General features: G+C 43.4%; 1 protein-coding gene across 4 annotated transcripts in view; it reads left to right on the top strand.

The window, feature by feature from the left end:
• Window positions 1–334: 334 nt before the first annotated feature.
• Window positions 335–18,655, top strand: part of SH3RF2 (SH3 domain containing ring finger 2) — a 131,195-nt gene continuing 112,874 nt past the window's right edge. For 3 of the 4 annotated variants that reach the window (XM_053666490.1, XM_053666491.1, XM_053666492.1), the window contains exons 1-2: window positions 335–421; window positions 1,449–1,936. In XM_053666490.1, the coding sequence (XP_053522465.1) occupies window positions 1,559–1,936 (378 nt within the window). In that variant the 5' untranslated portion in view covers window positions 335–421; window positions 1,449–1,558. The remainder of the gene's footprint in view (window positions 422–1,448; window positions 1,937–18,655) is intronic. The other variant, XM_037163345.2, reaches the window with a different exon arrangement.

Here is an 18,655-nt window from a genome sequence, read left to right as displayed (position 1 = left end):
AAAATAAACAGTCACCTTCACATGTTTAGAGCTGAACGTGTTTCAATCTGTTAGATAGGAGAGAAATTTAGAAAGGTGAAAATATAAACTGTAAATACCTGGCCTGCGGGGCTGACTTATATTTCTCCCTTTATAATCTTTTCCTAAATATCAACTCAGTTGCATAAAGGAAACATCAGTCGCGGAGGCTGAACCCCAAAAAAACCTCCTGCAAAACGCTGCTGTCCTCCCAGCGGTGAAAGGGTTAACAGGGCTGGGTAAGGCGATCCCTTGAAATGAGTAAGACTCACTCGGAGTTGTTAAAGTTTTCAAAGCATCGCAGCGCAGCGGCAGTGCTGTTCTGAGAGGAAAGGAAGCAAGTCGGAGGGAGACTGGCCGAGCGGAGCAGGGGGTCGTACTGAGCCGGGGTTACAAGCTCAAGGTTGGTGGTCCACCCCACGCCTCCCCACACCTCCCCACACCTCCCCACACCTCCCCAGTGCTGACACCTTGGCAGAGTTGTGTCAGAAAAGCGAGGCGCCATCTCTCATCTTGGTGCGCCAGGAATGCTTTGCTTCCTAGTGGGGCCACCCACCCTCCTGCCGAACCTCCCCAGCTGCTGCCTTCACCCTAGCCTCGGCACTTGTAGGGGACAATTGACCTATTCCCAGGAGACTTTCCTAAACTGGAGACTTCTTTTCAGACATCCAAAAGGAAACTTTCAGGAACAGGACGACCCCCCACCCCCACCCCACCCACACACACATACCCCTGTCTACTACTTCCATCTCGGTTTTGCCCAATCTGGAATTCCTATCTACTTCAGTTGAAACTGAAAACAATTGTCAAAGTAACTAAACAGGCTGCTTGACTTTATCTTGTGGGAGGAAGATTGTCTCTGAAGCTATTGTCTCTGTCTTTGCAAATGGGTGTCTAGTAGAAGCTCTCCTTGTACCTTGCTAGAACAAAATGAAGGGAGGAGGTGCATGGTGAAGGAACTATTTCCACATCTGCAGGAGATTCAGATAAACTTATCCAGGTAAACTTATGCTGCATGTGCTGCAAATGATCAACTTGGGGAGGGAGGGATACAGATCAGCATTCTGAAGACACTTTAAGAATTGAGACTGGCCATCTGGAGGGGTACAGGACCCCCTTGGAGCCCTGGCTGGGAGGCCGCAGGCAGATGTGCCACTTCAACGTGCCCGTTTGGCCTCCCTGCTCCTGCCTTGCTCTTGGAGAGATAATGAATAATAAGTCGTCACTGTGCTGACTGCTCCTTCGGATCCTCCCGCAGGCAGGAGTCAGGACTTCTACCTGCTAGCACTAAATCAGAATGAGTCATCTGAAACTCGGGTGCTGGCACAAAGTCCTTATGAACTGCTTTATGAGACACTGCCTCCCCGTAGGTGGATATCTCTCAGAGCAGTCACATTTTGTCCCCCTCTCTTCCTTTCTCCTTCAAACAGGCAGGAATTTTGACACTCTCAAGAGAAAGGCTCTGCCCGCACAGCTCAGCTGACTCTATCTACCATGCGGACTCTGCCCCTCCGGGTCAGGACCGGGGTTTTAAAATAAGATGGATGACCTGACGTTACTTGATCTTCTGGAGTGCCCCGTGTGCTTTGAAAAGCTCGATGTCACAGCCAAGGTCCTCCCTTGCCAGCACACCTTCTGCAAACCATGTCTCCAGAGGATTTTCAAGGCCCACAAGGAGCTGAGGTGCCCTGAGTGCAGGACCCCAGTATTTTGCAGCATCGAGGCATTGCCGGCCAACCTGCTGCTCGTGCGCCTCCTGGATGGCATGCGCTCAGGGCAGAGCTCGGCGAGAGGGGGCTCCTTCCGCAGGCCAGGCCTGCTGACCTCGCAGGACGGCAGGAAAAGCAGGACTAACCCCAGAGCTCTGCAATCCAGCCCTTTCCGGCTCGTGCCTAATATCAGAATCCACATGGATGGGGTAAGAAAGATCTCATTTGTTCATCTCATGTCCACTTGGAGGTGGGATTTGTGTATGCCAGCAGTTCGGGTTTATCTCTTTCAGCTACGGTTGCAAAGAGGTGCTGCCAGGGTTCCCTGAAGACAGATTTCTGTGGTGGAATCCTGAGCCTATCCAATCCTTCCTGGGATTATTAGAATTGTTAAAGCATCCCTGTTTCTTGTGCAAAAGGTAGTCAGCTAAGGAAGCCTGCTTGCTTATATTTTTGGTCTTTCACTTCTGTTTTTCTGAGGGCAATCCAATACATAGAAAATGCATGAAGGAGGGGAATGAGAGAGAAAACAAATTCAACTGCTTGTTGCTTTGGGGGTCTCTGAGAAATTCCCAAACATCCGGTTTTGTTTGAATTTTACCAGAATCCATCTTCCCACCCCTTCCCCGACCCTGGTCATAAAGGGCTATTATGACAATATTCATTCACAATCCATTCTAAGCTATCAAGATACTTGACCTCCAGAGGTCAAGCAGGAGAGAAACATATAAGTGGGTAGACTGATAGGACAGGCTGGGCTGCAAAGTACAGCACATGTGTCTTACCTTGAAAAGTGGATAAAACACACAAAATGCACCTCAGCAGCTACAATAACAAAATGAACCTACCCAGCAGAGCCATATAGGACACTACCCAGCAGTGCTTTCGGTGTTCGGACAGTGCAGACTGCTCTGCCTAGCCATGCAAGTGCACCCTGAGGACTGTGTCCAACCTGGTTGTGAGCCTTGTTGGGAGAAACTGTGTAAGGCCAAGTTTCTCGATAAGGAAGTGGTTCTTGTGAGTCCAGCAGGATTATTTGCTCTGTCACCCCAGGAGTCAGTGTGCCAAAGTGGACTTGGCAAGCTGTGGCCTGAGCTGTTGGCATGCTTAGAAAGTCAGACTGCATTCTGTGAAGTCTTACCTAATGTGGGCTCTAATACTGGCAAGCAGCATCCCAGGACTCCCTGCCTAAGAAGAGTAACAGTGGGTGGGAGGGTCTATCAGATTCCTTCCCAATGGAGGAGAATAGAATTGTGATATGTGTTCATTCAGGACAATTTTCTAAAGTAGTTCTTGCAACAGCTCATCCCTCTTTTGGTTCTCTGCACCTTCAAGCTGCCCATGCAGTAAGGGAGCGTGAAAACATTAAAAAACTAGGGCAGGAAGAAGCAGGCATTAGCGATTTCTTCACTGCAGACTGTATTGCCACTGTGCTGGTGTGTGTGAAACACATTCCAGAAAAGGGCTTGGAGCCCTTATTTAAGTCTCCCTATTAGGTCTATCCAACAGTCAGAATCTACAGGCTTGGAAAAGGCAGGTGGGGTAGGGGAGCAAACCTCTCTCAGATGCACCTTGTTTATAAAGAATCTTATAGAGAATGGGCTCTATGTCCCACCAGCAAATCTCCCTTTGAATTCCTGAGACCCAGCAACTTCTACCCTCCCCCACTCTGCAGAATCTGACTTGCCTCTTGGTAGAGTATCATTCCTCACTGAGAAAGGGTTGCCAGACTGGGAGGAGGCAAGTCCCTTACTGCTTTCAAATATTTTTGTTCACGTTTTCATCTTTTTCTATGTGGCTAAGAGAAGGTAGCTACAATGGATCCATAGCAACCAAGTCTTTGAACCCTAGAGGATTTCAGGCCCCTCCTGGCAGAGGAAGCTGTGGGGATTTGTGAGCAACTGCTGTTAAGATACTGCATGTCCCTGGAACTCTTTCACAGAGACTTGTAACATCAGACCAAGGTGCCAGTGGTGGCCAGTCCCCTGAGTCTCACTGGACCATGTCCTGCCCATGAGGCTGGAACACAGAACCAAGCTACTGAGGGCTTCTGCTTTCATAAAGATGTAAGAAAGCAGAGCTGGTAGCCACCCCCAGGTACCCCCAGCCACCCCCATTTCCTTCATTTGCTGAGCCTCCCTTTCTTGAAGTGCCTCATCTCATCCCTTTAACCTCTCTCAATGGGAACATGAACAAACTCATTCCTAGATGTATGTAAACATGGCTGACATTCTGCAACCTGATCTACTCCAAAAATATAGCTGTCTTTGCGGTATGTGCAAAAGCATTTGTGCAGCACAGAAATTGAGGGTGGTCCCAGTAGCCACGCTCTGTTCTGAGAGTCAGCAGAGAGGACTTGCATCTTGAGTCAAATCCTCACCCGGGAGACCTGCCCTCTTGGCCTCAGTTTACCCAATCTAGTCAACAGTGAATAATACTCACTACCCACCTTCCTGGAGACTGTGAAAATTATCTCTGCAATGTGCTTATATCACCTTAGAAAACATTTGCCAAGTAATGTATATGCATTACAGGAAATGCAATGCATCATCATTATCATTAATTTAAACTTGCTGTATGACTTCAGGCAAGCCACTTAAGTTTCCTGGGTCTCAATTTAAATTTCTGTAAAATGGGAAAATGTAAAAACAGAGATCCCCCACAAGGCTTAACTAATTAGTGTTTGCAAGGTACTCTGCCCGATCCTTAGATGAAAGGCGTTTGGAAGATCAGTATCACTGTAAACATTATTATTGACTATTTATTTGCCCTGCTGTGCATGAGGCATTCTACCAAATGCAGAAGGAGTGATAGCCCTTGATGGAGAACATAATAGGTATTATCATTGAACTTGAGTCTATCATGGGTCCAGGCCAGGATAATACTAAGTACAAAGTACTCCTCTAAGGGGACACTAAATAACCTGTTGTCACAGGGTACCATTTTGTGGAACACCTCCCTCAGAGGACTTGATGTGAACCTGGCAGTCTGAAAGAGTTCATTTAACTTCCTGTCCTTGAGCTGTTTAAGTTAAAAGTCTGCCTTGCTCTCAGAGGTTCCTCTAATGAACAAGCTTATCGAGATCTTTTTGTTGGCTCAAAGAGGCCTGGTGCTCCTTGTGCCAATCAGCATGCTGGGGTGGACCAGTAGTCATACTTCATGATGCCAGCCCAACAGAGAAAAAGTAGCCCATTGTGCCTACCTGCCTAAAACTCTCCCAAGCCTATTGTGTAAGAAGAAAGCTTGAGAAATGGCTGTAGGTTTCCACAGCATGCAATTATTTCAAACCAGCAACAAGATCAAAAAACTCTTGGAGGGCCCCTGACTGTATATCCCACCACCTCCTACTCCCTCCCAGACTGCCAGAAAGCCAAAGGAGTTTTGCAAGCTTTTGAGAAAATGATGGGCTCTTGAGTAGCTGGGTCTCCTTTCCCCCTCACTGTTACCCTTTAATAGTATTTCTGTATTAAGATGGGTGGCAAAGCAACACAGCTAAGTACTTGAGAACTTTGGTTCAAAAAACATCAGTATTCAAATCTTGCTGCTGCTCCTCAGTGGTTGTATAATTTGAGTGAGTTGCTTAAACCTTGGGGCCGCCAATTCTCCATCTGTAAATTGGAGGTAATAGTAATACCTGCTTCAGAATGTTGTTGTGAGAAATAAGTAAGATGATTCATGTCAATTAGCTCTTAGCATAGTGACTGGCTCAGATTAAGTACTCAATAAGTGTTAGCTGTTATTGTTATTGAAGTGACTCAACACTTTCCACTCTAAATTACATGCCCTCTTTTACCCCCTTAATTGTTAATTAGGTGTCTTCCAGAGATGGTCCTTGGTACCCTAATTTCTGGCTTGTTTTGTCTCCAAATAACCCATAGCCATGATTCAGCTGCGTGATTCTTCCTGGCAGTTGATTCTAGGAGGAAACTTACTAGCCAACTTCACTTCCCCAAATAGCAAGCTCAAAGCATATGCAGGGCGAGAACCTGATCCCCTTCCCAGCGTCCCTCACTCTTCATTAACTTTTATCATTCCTTTCCTTTGTTTCACACTGTCCCGACACAATCGTTGCCACCCTGGGTCTTGCAGGGCCAGACTTTCTCCCTTCTTTGCCAACCACACACATTCCTGTCTCACTTGCCCTATCTCAGGGAGAACACACCTGCCACCTCCAGCACACAGACCAGGTGGCTGTGTCCCAGAAACTTTTTCAGCTGGTGTTGCAAGTAACCAAGAGGGAAAAATCAGGTCAGAGAGCACTTGGGGGAATTGAGGCTGGGCAGAAACCAGAAGGCATCCAGCCCCATTTCTGAGACTCAGCTGCTATGTCCTATGACAGAGCTGTGACACCAGCAGTGTTTTTTGCTAAATTTGTAAGAGGACTGAAACCATCTGAAGCATCTGAAAACAGCAGGCAGGTGCCACCTGGGTCAAGCAAGGACCACACTAGGCAGGTGGAGGAAGACCTAAAGGCAGGCACTGGGGTAGAGAAGTCAGGAGGTACAGATGGTTCTCCAGCTTCACACACATTTGCAAACCTTTTTAAAAACCACATGGCCCCAAATTGGCCGTGCCCAATGTCTCATGGCATATTTCCTTCCTAGTAATAATTGCCTCCATTTTATTCCCTACTATGATGTTTCAGCATTGTGGTCAAATGGAGCTGGGTTTGTGCTGAGATTCAATTAATCATTAGCTCTGAGGCTTTAGGCAAGTCACTTAATCTCCCTGACCTTTAGTTTCCATATTTGTATAATGAAGATAACAATGGCATACATATATTAATAAGGCTACTATAAGGTTAAACGAGACAATGTCTGTAAAAAGCTTAGTACAAGTGCCTGGTACATAATGGATACTAATAATCGTCAGCAACAGTGAATAACAAAGCAATAACAATAGAGGAGAAAGTCTGCTGGCATTGGGTCTAGAGTTTATTACACCCACGTATAAACACACAGAGGCCTCCATTACAAAATTAAGGAAAGGGAATAGCAAAAGTAAAGGCAATTCTCAAAAAGACCAAAGTACAGTGATGGAAAATAGTGGTTTCCCGTGGTGGCCAGGAGTTACGGGTTCGGAGAGGATGTAATATAAAGGGACAGTATAAGGGAGGTTTATAGAATGATGGAACTACTTTGTAACTTAATTGTGGTGGCAGTTAAGTGAATCTATATATGTGTTAAAATTTTATAGAAATATATACCAGAGGGGAAAAGCCAATTTTGATGTATGATAGATAATGTCTAAACTATTTTGTAAAAGGAAGCTCTTGTACATTTTGAGTCATTGCTGCCTAAGTTTCACCTAGTTCACTGATGTCCTTTCATCTCTGTGGGTGTTGGGTCAATGCACTTTCTGGAAGGACTTGTCCATCATTGACATGACTGGGGTAATTCCTGCACATGGGCTCCTCTCTGTTTTAGTAAGCCATTTTGTTACCTGCTTCAGCATTCTCATCAGTCAAAGGTGTCTAGCCAAGGAGTGGTCAAACACAAAAGATTATACCTCATGGAGCCCTGGCTGGTGTAGCTTTGTGGATTGAGCACAGGCCTGCGAACCACACGATCGTGGTTCGATTGCCAGTCAGGGCACATGCCTGGGTTGCAGGCCAGTTCCCACCAGGGGACACACAAGGGGCAACCATACATTGATATTTCTCTCCCTCTCTCTTTCCCTTTCCCTCTAAAGATAAATAAATAAAATCTTTTTTTAAAAAAAAGATTATACCTCATGGGATGGACCAGTCAGATGGGTAAGGCGGGCGGTTCTCTTTACTCAGCCTCAATTATCTGCCACATACACTGGGGGCATGTCACCTAAGGAATTAGGCAATGCATATTTTTGTGTCATTTTCATTTCCTCTTATAAAAGGTTGCCTGCCAAATGTCCCTTCATACTCTAAAGAGATTATAAAATAAGAGAAAGTGCTTGTTTAGACCTTGACTCGAGAAGAACATCCTCATCTTCCCCTTCCAGATGCCATTACCTAGCTTTGGGCTCAGCTGGGACCAGCTCAAATACAGCTCTCTTAATGTCTGTGTCTTCTTCCTTTCTCACTTTTAACTCATGCTTATATATTAGACCAGTCTCCCACAAAGTATATACTATAAGCTATTAATGAATATTTCATAGCGCTTCAGGGTCAAGCAAACCAGAGATTAAAACAGAGCTAAACTTTTTTTTTTTTTTTTTGCTGCAGGACTTTCCAGAACTTTTAGCACAAACTGTGAATGTCTGGGTGATATAGTATAATAAGGGAAGTTTCCCAAATTTCCATGACAGTGATATCATCTTCCCCCTTTTATAGCATATTTAGTGATATTAGATATTAATTTTCTAACATTAGAAATAGATTTTGAGGAATGCTGTCTTGTACTCAGGCAGAGACAACTGAATCCCCAAAGAGAACCCCTGTTGTAGTTACAAACTATTAACTCATTCCAGGAAGAGTTTTAGGTGAGTGCTTGCTATTAGAAGATATTTTTGGAAAACTGTTTGAAACTCCTATCAACACCTCCTGCAGTATTTATTTAGCTCCTATCAGTAGTATCCGGCTATGGCCCTGTGGGAATTGACACAGCAAGGTCAAGATTCTCATCTTGCCAGTGCTACTGCCTAATGGTGAAAACAGCCAGTCCATGTACATCTTTGTATGTATGCATACATGCATGTACACACACACACACACACACACATATATATATATATATATATCCCTGAGTTAAAGATATAATCCATTGTAAAATGTATTATTTAGTTATAGCTCTTATGGGGAAAAATGCTGCCATGTTAGGATTCACCATAAGATATATCCAAGTTTAGAAGCATAAACATGAAAAAAGGAGCATCTTACTAAGGAGTACATATTGTCTGACTCCGTTTATACAAAATTCCAGAAATGGCAAAACTCTATAGTTTGGGAGCAGATAATGCAAATGTTTTAGGTGATGGTAAATAGGTTTGTTTGAATTCATCAAACTGTACACTTAAAAAGAGTGCATTTTTGTATGTAAATTACAACTAAATAAAGTTCATTAATACAAAGAAGTCTTAGACTAAAGAAAGGATGGTTTATGAACATGTCAGGCAGTAAGATAGTTCAGTCTGAGGGAATTAAGCTTAGCCAATAAAAAGAAGCTTCCTAAAGAAAGATGTTTTAATGGCCAGGAAGGACATGGCCAAAGACTGAGAAGGCAGGGTCTATTCTGGATATGTGGGTGCTAGGAAAGGCAAGATAGGTTGCCTCGAATAGAATGAAAGTTGGAAGAAAGAAAGAAGAACAGTTGGAAAAGAGACTGAGTGACTGGATACTTGCTTCAAAACCACCAATAGGAAGTCCCATGTCAGTTACTCTGTAGTAAAGTCTCTCCACAGCCAACCTGGTTACATGTCATCACTTGGCTGGTGGACTGTATCTCCCTGATGGATTCAATGCAATCAAACAAGGTATCTCTGCTCCAAGCAGATGGCTGAGGTCACTGGGTAACTCAGGAGCGGTCTCCACTTCACTGGCAGGCAGTCATTGTTTTCCATGGAAATGGTTGGTTTCCTGATAACCCTAGCATGCAGGAACACCAGCCAGCCATTCCAAAGTAAGTGGTAAAACACAGACAAGGAAAGATAAGTCCATTCTGCATGAGCAGCTTCCTGCCACCTGGGTCTGGGTCAGCCCCCAGGGTCACACAACTCCAAATCCCTAGCCCAGAAGTCAGAGCACTCAACAGGATGCTTCTAAGTAGTTACTCTGTGCTAGGTTCTGTCTTCAAAGCTCACACCATTGAAAGCTCATACCAGGGTTGCTCTCAGGCCAAGACAGAGTCCAGGACTAAAAGAGTAGCTGAGCTCATTCACCTCAGAGCTCTCTCATTCTTCCAATCTTTTTCTCAAGCACAGGAGAGCAAGACAACTTGTGTTATCTCTTAATACTATGCTCAGAGCACCCACACTACATCTTGGCTCATATTTGGAACCTCAAATATGTTTGGAATAGGCAAATAAATAAATGGTGCACTTCGTGGAACCATAGAGTGACTCCGTGTGATATAGAAATAATCTCTTCCTAGGTCAGGCCATTACAAAACTAGGGGAGGAAAGAGCCACACATTATATGAGGCAAAAAGTCACATGGTGACTGAAATATTCTAGATTTAGATTACTCTATTAAATACCTTTTACTTCTGTGACAAATAGTAAGTACTGTCTTGGAGACACAGTGGGCCAGGTGCAAAACCACTTAGTTCATGAGTTGCTAGCTCTCAGAAGGTAAGAAATGCCACTCTGTATGTGGTAAACCTCCTGTGTCACACACCACAGACTTCACATGCTCCTTTCATCTTGAGGAAATACTTTATACTGAGTTACTTGACACTTAATCACAGGAATACCAGTGACAAAAAGAAAGTCTGTAAAAGATTTTGCTGCTGAATTAGGAGGTAAATTGACCTGGCCTCCCCTGTGAAGGGAAGGTAGGGGTATTTCAGGTAGGAGCGTGGTCCTGGACCTCTCATGCTGCCAAACCTACATCACATATGTACAAAATACCCACAATACTCGCCACTTTCATCTCTATGTGTACAGTTCAGTAGCATTATGTACATTTATACTGTTGTGCAATCATCACCACTATCCATCTCCAGACCTTTTTCATCATCCCATACTGGTTCTCTGCACCCATTAAACAGTACCTTCCCCCCATTGACCCCTGGTACAAAACTTCTTTCTGAATAACAAGAACAGTGTTCTGGCATCATATTTAAAATATGTGTTCCAATTTTCCACTGCTTCTGACCTTAGACTTCCAATGACATAAGTAAACAAAGCAATGCTGTGATTCAGAATAAAAGCTGTCCATTCATGTGTCCTGGCTGTGTACTTTCAGGAAGTTATGTGGAAACTATGGACATCGGTGCTATAAAATGGAAATAGTGATGTCACCTGATGGGGCACTAGGAGGATTTAACAAGGTGATACCTACAAAGTGCTTAACACAGGGCCCAGACAAAGCAAGCTCCTGGTAAATGTTCACTGGCTGCTTGCACTCACCCAGGTGAGCTCACCTTTTACAGTCATTGGATGCTGACTGCCACTGGACTACATTTCACTGCCCTGTGAATACAGGGCTAAGAGTGATCATGGGGTGGAAAAATTAAGGTAGCTTTTTTGAAGTTCCCAGCACAGGGCATGACATTATAAATTCAGTAACAATAAATGTGGGGTATTGTAATTTTTAATTCGGCATCTCATTCATTCATCAGACATGTGCAAGGCCCTTTGCTGAGTTCCAATGAAGAACAAAAGCAAGTAATATATGGGCCTTGCTCTCAAAGCACTCGTGGTCTTTGGGGAGACAGCCATGGAAACTAGCAATTATGATGTACTTAATAAATCTTCAACAAAGGACTTACTATGTGTCGAGCACTGGGTGGAGCACTTTTAGCTACAGAATCTCACTTAACTCCTTCCACAGCCCACCGAGATGGATGCCACTTTCTTTACTTTACACAGAAGAGGTTTTGTGCTCAATAATGTGCATGTATGAAAATGGTTACAGATCAAAATTTAGCATTCCTATATTTGTGTTTAGGGAAGTTATTGAAGATGTACTTATTAAAAATGCAGATTATCTGAATCCTCATCATCCGGGCATTCACAGAAACCCACGACTCAGAGGACTGCAGACTTAGAGTACACTGAGAGGCATGTACACTGTGATGGGTGGGTCCTGGCATCCTGGTCCTGAGGTTGCTAGTTTTGGAAAATGTGCCTGTCAGCTGCCATTCCCACGCACACCACAGAAAGCAGAGAGAAGAGGTTAGAGAACTTGAATCATTCACTGTTACCCTTCCCTGAAAGGCTAGCAGGAAAATTCAAGCCTAGAGATAGAAGCATTAAGGCAAACACCCCCAGGGGTGCCCGCAGCAAAGGGCCCCAGTGAAGGATGTCAGCCAAACTGCCCGTGTTAGAGAAGACACTAATGAAACCATCCACCTAATTGGGAAACTGGCCCATGTGGCTGATGTCAACCCATCCTCAGGTCTCAATGTAGCCTTCAATCCTCTGGGAAGTCAGCCCTCTGTCCTAAATCCCAAGCTGGAGCCCATAGTTCCTCTTCTGGGCCCAGAGTCCCCATCCTACTAGGTGACCTCCATAGCACACGTAAGCTCCATGAGGTGAAGGAGGTATCTTTTCTCCTCTGTACCTGTCATAGTACCTGAAATGCAACCAGCAGACAATAAATATTTAATTACTGAATGCATAATGTTTATTCTAAGAAACTGTAGTTAGATTCAGCAGCTTCATGGCTGAGGAGCTCCTGGTGTCTTTCCTGAGGCTAGAGGAAAGGAGACATACCAGCCATTTTGTCCCCAGGATCCCTTCCAGCCCCTGTCCTGTTGACAAAGGTGTTTCTTGACTTAATGCCAGGTGTGTCAGGAATGGCATGTAGATGCTTGCAGGGGATTCGGAGGTAATTGGGAGGTGAGAAAAAGAAGTCAAACCAGAATGCAGAACACCAACTGACTGGCACGCCACAGCCCTCTGAGCAGGTTGTGCTGGTTTTGCAGAATGAAGGATGATATTGCCACATACAAAGAAGTATTTTAATTGGTTGCCAAGGCAATGCAGCAGAGTCAGTGGGCACGGAGCAGGAGTAGAACCCTGCAGAGCTGTCTTCAGGAAGGGTGTGCAGCTGTGATAGTAACAGGCTGCCTGGATATGAGGAAGACAAGGCTGCAATAAATCTTGCTTGGGACTTCTGCTTAATGAGCAGGACTGGCACAGCGATGGAGGAGCAGAAGAGATGATCTTCTGTACCTCAAATTTCTCCTTGGAGTGGTGAATTCCCATGGATGAGAGAAGTCTAAGTAGATAGGCTCCATGTTGAAGGAAAGAGGAATAGGATGCCAAGAATAGGAGAAGGCAGCACTCTCTTCCTCTTGGGAGATTATAAAAAGGATCCAGAATGCAGGAGCCTGCATTTTAACAAAAAGAACATTTCTCATCTCCTTCTTTTACTTCCCTTTGTATTGGAAAAGAATTTGTAATTAAACTTTTTTATTGTTTTGTTTTTGTTTCCTGAAGTTTTGAAACACTAGGATTTCCCCCTCCGCATAATTCTTTGTGGTTAAGACGTGTCCTCAATTTCCTAACTTCACTATTCCACTTGTTATCCCAAGAATCAAACAAACTTCATCACATGGTGCACTTGTCCTGGTTGCTTGGGCAAGGAGGGAGGGAGGGACCAGGAAAGAGGAACCGGAGAGGAAGTGGACACAGTGATTAATCAACATCTTAATAACTACTAGGGTCACATAGCATACACCAAGTGCCAGCCACTGAGTGAAGGAAGCCAGGTCTCCTTGAATCCTCCCAACAAACCTTGGAGGTATTTCACTTTGCAGATAAAGAAACTGCTAAGAAGTAGCAGAGCTAGGACTTAAACCCAGTCTGTCTGCACCCAAAGTCTGGGCTCTTAACCAGATCAGTCAGGGTTAAGACAAACACATGGTTCCCTTGGAGCCTCATGGAGTTCTACACTCTCTGCCACTACTGGTCAGTTGCTGTTGGCACCGACACCACTATTCTGATGCTGTTGATAAACTTCCAGAGTGTGGTATAATCTGTAGCCAGTCCAATTCTGTGCAATGATAATGCTGTCTTAGCTGGGTGCCTCTTGGTCATATACTTCAGGATTTAAGTAGTACAAGTGAGTCTAGGTGACTAGAGAGGGAGATAAGATGGGGGAAATGTAGTCAGAGTAAAAAGGAGGGTAGGGCAGGAGAAAGGCAGAAAAGACCCATGTAAGATCTAGACAGGGCAACCAAAACCAAGAAGGAAGGAGGAGGGAAGGAAGGTAAGCTGATGGAAGAAGCAAACATGCCAGAGAGGAATACTTGGGGAGACACGACCAGCTCTGAACCAGGACTTACCTGCTTTTTCTGAAATGTAAACAGAGTCAGAACAAAATATCAATGCTCCATTTCTTTCAGAAACCTGTCATCTGAATAAGCAAAATGGCCCATTAAAGGTGGGGGGAAAATAAAGCCTAAAATTCAGGAAAGTCAGCTTCTAACCCTGTCTTAGCTGAGAAGCAACAGCCTGACATGAAAGACACCTAGGTGGTTAACAAACATTAGCAGTGACTGGTTATAAAAAAAAGTCGCAGAATCTCTGAGTCTTAGGATCCCATCATCTCAACTGTAACGTGTCCTTTTCCCATTTTACAGAAATGCAAATGATACAGAAGTGCTTACATATGTTTTTTAAGAAAAATATATGTAAATTTAAAGGTTTTCTGAAAAATAGCTACCATAGTTATAGTCTTCAAGGGGCTGTGCTAAACGTTTTCCCTGAAAAGCTTATTTAATCCACAGTTTAGACTCATCTTTTATCTTTTACAGATAAGGAAACTGAGGTTCAGGGGGACTGAGCAGCTTACCCAAAGTCTCCCGTGTAGACTAACTCCAAGCCCACATTCTTGACCATCATGTGGTACTGGTTCATCTTGAAGCACAGTGGCTCCGCCTCCTTTATACAAAGAGGATAGAGAGCACATACCTTTTTTAATCTATCGACATGGCATTATTAAAATAAACTCTTCTCCAGTCATGTTATGTGTGTAAATCTCATCACTCCAGAATTACATAGTACCCACTACACATGCAGGACTGAGTAGACTCTTCCAATTCCTTTGCATTCTAGAATCTCACCCCTCAAAAAGCAGTTCCCATACTCAGGGGAAAGGACAGGGACAAACTACACAGAGAGACATAGAATAAAACTAAGGAGACAATGAGAGAAAAATCTTTCAAGTATAAAGCAAAAGGTATGAAAAATTTGAGCGTGGAATTGGAAGAAGTTGGCTCCAGCTTCATGACTGTCGTTTTCTAGAAGCACTTTCTTATGCAGCCTTTTGCTCAGTCCCAACCACCATTTTAGTTTAGTTTTTTTAACATTTTAAATTACTTCCAAAGAATGGGAAAGCAGTTACTAATTCAAGGTGATGAATCATTTTGAGATTCCTGGTATATAATATTAATTCACTTTCATTGTGTTTGCCAGATGCTTAGTCACAAGTGACAGAAACCCACCTCAGACTAGCTCAAACCAAAGGGGAGTGTGTTGGTTCATAGAACAGGAAGTTCAGAGTTCAAGCTGCCCCCGGGGCCTCTGAGAACTCAGACTGTCCTGTCAGGTGGCTCTCCTCTGCCCTAACTCCACCCTTTCTATACATTGGTGTTGTATGCTCCAATTGCTAATGACATTCTCCATGAGTCTGATTGAAGAAGGTGCATCCCCCACATTTCTTAGTCATACACAATAGAATCTACTGCATAAAAAGATTTAAGAAGAAGCAGGATTAATTTTTAAAAAAAGGATATTAGGTAGTTCACAGAATTTCTGGGAGGGATACAAAGCTAGACTTGAGACCACCTGGTCAGGAACAATGCCCCAAACGACCAAGTGCTGGCCTCCTGCGGCTGCCCTGCTGGCCAGGCACACTGAAGCCTCCCTGGGCCCCCTCCTGCGGCTGCAGTGGGAGGTGACACTTGGTGTCAGCCCCCACCACCTTCCCACAGAGGTTGAAACAAGTCTTCCCTGCCCTCTCTTTGCACCACTACTGCCACTGTGAAGTTCAAATCAGGTCCCTATAATTGACAATGCCTCAATCCCTGTCTGAAAGCAATATTGATAAAGTTAGCATTAGAAACTTCTTGAGGCCCACCAAAGTTCATAAGGTAGGTGAGTTTCCAAACACAGAAAGGGAATTCAGATGCAGGGCATCCACATCACAAATGTGCACTGTAAGAAGCAGAACAACAGACAGCTAGCTCGAATTTACATCCTTGCAGCTCTATCACCCCAGAAAATAAAAGGAAATTCTCTTTCAACACAACCTAGTTCAGTGCCTCGCCCTTAGTAAACACCTGTTGGGTTGAATCCAGAATCTTTAACAAATGAGGCCTGGTTTCATATCCTGAATTCTGTGTAGTACTGACAGAATATTTATAGTGTTTTTAATTTTTAATAAACACTTGAGCTTTTTCATGAAAAAAAGATGACATTAAAGTGCTATGCCCCCCTAGTTAACTTATGTTTAAAATATTTGTTCCCTGAACTCGTTTAAAGATGGACAGGCTGGCTCATCTCACTCGTGTTTAAATTTTTGTGGCTAACTAACTTCTTCTTTTGTCTGTGGGAGGGACATAATATTTCCAATCAATGGAAAACTGGCATTTTTACCAATGGAAGTCTACTGAAATATGAAATGAGATTCTTATGTAGGAAGAATAGTAACAGGATATAAAATTGTTGTCGAAATTTAAAGATCCACATCATTAGCAGGATCAAAAGTGGGATCAAGAAGAACGCAACAGACAATGCAGGTGGCACATACAATCCTTAGTTTCATCAAAAGACAGTGCAGGAAGTTAAAATGCAACCTGTCAAAGAGCATTCACAGGTAGTGCAATATGTAGCAGCAGGCAACAGGTGGGAGTTTTAATACAGATGCTGAAATTCACTTTGCTAACACATGCTCCTACAGCGAGCACCACCCAGCTTGAGTGTCACAAAGTTATCCATAGAAATAACATAGAAGAGAGCAAACTGATTCCTTTTATAAGGCAGTAGGATTCTTCAGGAGCCACTGTATTCCTGCACCATTGTTTTTGCCTCATGTGGGTTCAAAGGAGTTTGTAGTGGGGAAAAATCCTGAGGGGCGTGTCATGTTCTGTTGTCACTTGTGACAGTCTCCCTAATTTGGTGGTAGAAATACAGACATGTTCACTCATTAGAAGTTTCTTATTTCTCAGGAAAGCACATTTTTTGACCCCTTTAGACTACCACTGCCTCGTTCTGTCCTGGCAGGAGGGGTCTAGGGAGGGAGAAAGCCAAGGAGAGAGAACATTTCAGATGTGTGTGAAGTAACATTCACAGAATTCTAGGTGCAGATAAGAAACTATTTCAGGATTCCAAAGAATGGAAGGGCTCAAATTCCTAAAGTATAAGAAAAAATCATGGTGAATAGTAGTTAAAGAAATTTGGGGGCTTTTGCTCTAAAAAGAATAGGAGTCTGGACATGCACTCAGCCACATATGGTAACCACAGTGGTTTTATCATTTTAACTGAAGTCGCTGATTGAGGCCATCAGTTCAGCAAAAAAGAAAAGTTGGTTAAGCCAGATGTTACCCTGAAGCATTGATCTGTATTAATACTTAATTCCAACTGATCCAAGAAAATTCCCCTTATGTTAGCACAGTTTATCAACTCCATATATGAGGACTTTTTTAGTGGTACTTTGTAGAATTCCTCATCAAACTGACTTAAGCCTCCCAAAAAGAGTAGGTGGGGGAGAGAGGGTGAGTAGAGAATTGGTCATTCTGTGGGGATTTGAAGAGTAGATCTCAGGCATGGCAAAATCTATGGGTTCACAGTCACCTGGATTTTGTGTCTGTCTCTTAGCTCAGCCTCTTGTTGTAGGCTTCATTCTCAGGAAGGTTCTCTCTTGGAGAAAAACACTGGCAGCCAAGCCTACATCACTCTTAAAGCTCTTGATCTTAGAGAAACTGAGGGTATCTTCCATGATGACTCTGCCAAGGAGATTCCAACTAGCTTATCTTAGGTCCTTTGTGCATCTATAAGCACTGCTGTGGGTAGGATACAAGGACTACCCGGATTGGTCAGGACTGGGTCACATGACCACCCCTAAAGGCAGAGGGCCAGGCAGGGCAGAGGTGAAGGTGAAATCCATCTGCATCACCAAGACTGAGCAGAATTACCATATTTTTCATACTATAACACGCACCCCCCCCTCAAATTTGGGAGGAATAATGGTTGTTAATGCTGCTGTTGAGTTCTGTTTACATTTATATTGGTGAAATATTATGTTATTTATGTTATTAAATATTTTACCACATTTTTTGCTTTGAAATCTCTTTTCCTATTTTCTTCCTCTGAAACCTAGGTACGTTTTATGGTCCAAAAATATGATAGTAGAGACTAAGGACAGGTGGTTCACAAAAAAAAGAGATTCTGTGTAGACAAATGCCTCATTAAGAATGCATTTAGCCCTGGCTGGTGTAGCTCAGTGGATTGAGCGCAGGGCTGTGAACCAAAGGATCCTGGTTCGATTCCCAGTCAGGGCACATGCCTGGGTTGCAGGCTAGTTCCCAGCAGGGGACGCACGAGAGGCAACCATACATTGATATTTCTCTCCATCTCTTCTTCCCTTCCCTGCTAAAAATAAATTTTAAAAAATAATAATGCATTTAAATCATGGGTTCATTTGTGGGATTTTTAACTTTTTTAAATGCATGACAGTTAAAAGCAAATAGGAACCAAAATTCAAAGAACTTCCCAATGCCTTATTATTTCTCTGAATACTCTGACTTTCTATCCAACCTCTTTATCACTCCACAAAATTTTCTATCAAAAATTTTCCCACAACTTTTAAGGTCCTGGTTCAAATGCTACCTCTTTAAAATATCTGTTAGTCTCCCTCTGAGATTCTGTTTCCCTCTTCAGCTCCTGCAGCAAAACTCACCTGGCCCTTACTTTGCTCTGCTTTTATATGTCTTAGTCTTACAAATCCATGGTTTTTCCTTGTGCCCCGTACTATCACCAACACCACCACATTAAAACTTGGAAAATACCATAAAAGAAAAACAATAAGAAGTCAAGAAAAGAAGGAAGAGAGGTTGTCTAAGTCAGGAAGCCCCTTGGCCCATAATTCCCCATCATAACCCTTATCTCCCTCTGTTGACATGTTTGTCTTATATGTTTCCACTTCTGGACTCAGTTCCATGAGAACAACAACTCTGTGTTGATCAAACATTTCTTTTTTTATATATCTTGCACAAAATAAATATTGTATTTATTGATGGATAGATAAATGAAGGACTTTATAGAGCTGGTTGTATGTGACA

Source organism: Artibeus jamaicensis, unplaced genomic scaffold, assembly GCF_021234435.1.
Source record: "Artibeus jamaicensis isolate MK-2021 breed Jamaican fruit bat unplaced genomic scaffold, CSHL_Jam_final contig_456, whole genome shotgun sequence".
In the NCBI taxonomy this organism is placed as follows: domain Eukaryota; kingdom Metazoa; phylum Chordata; class Mammalia; order Chiroptera; family Phyllostomidae; genus Artibeus; species Artibeus jamaicensis.
This window is presented reverse-complemented; position numbering and strand designations above follow the sequence as displayed.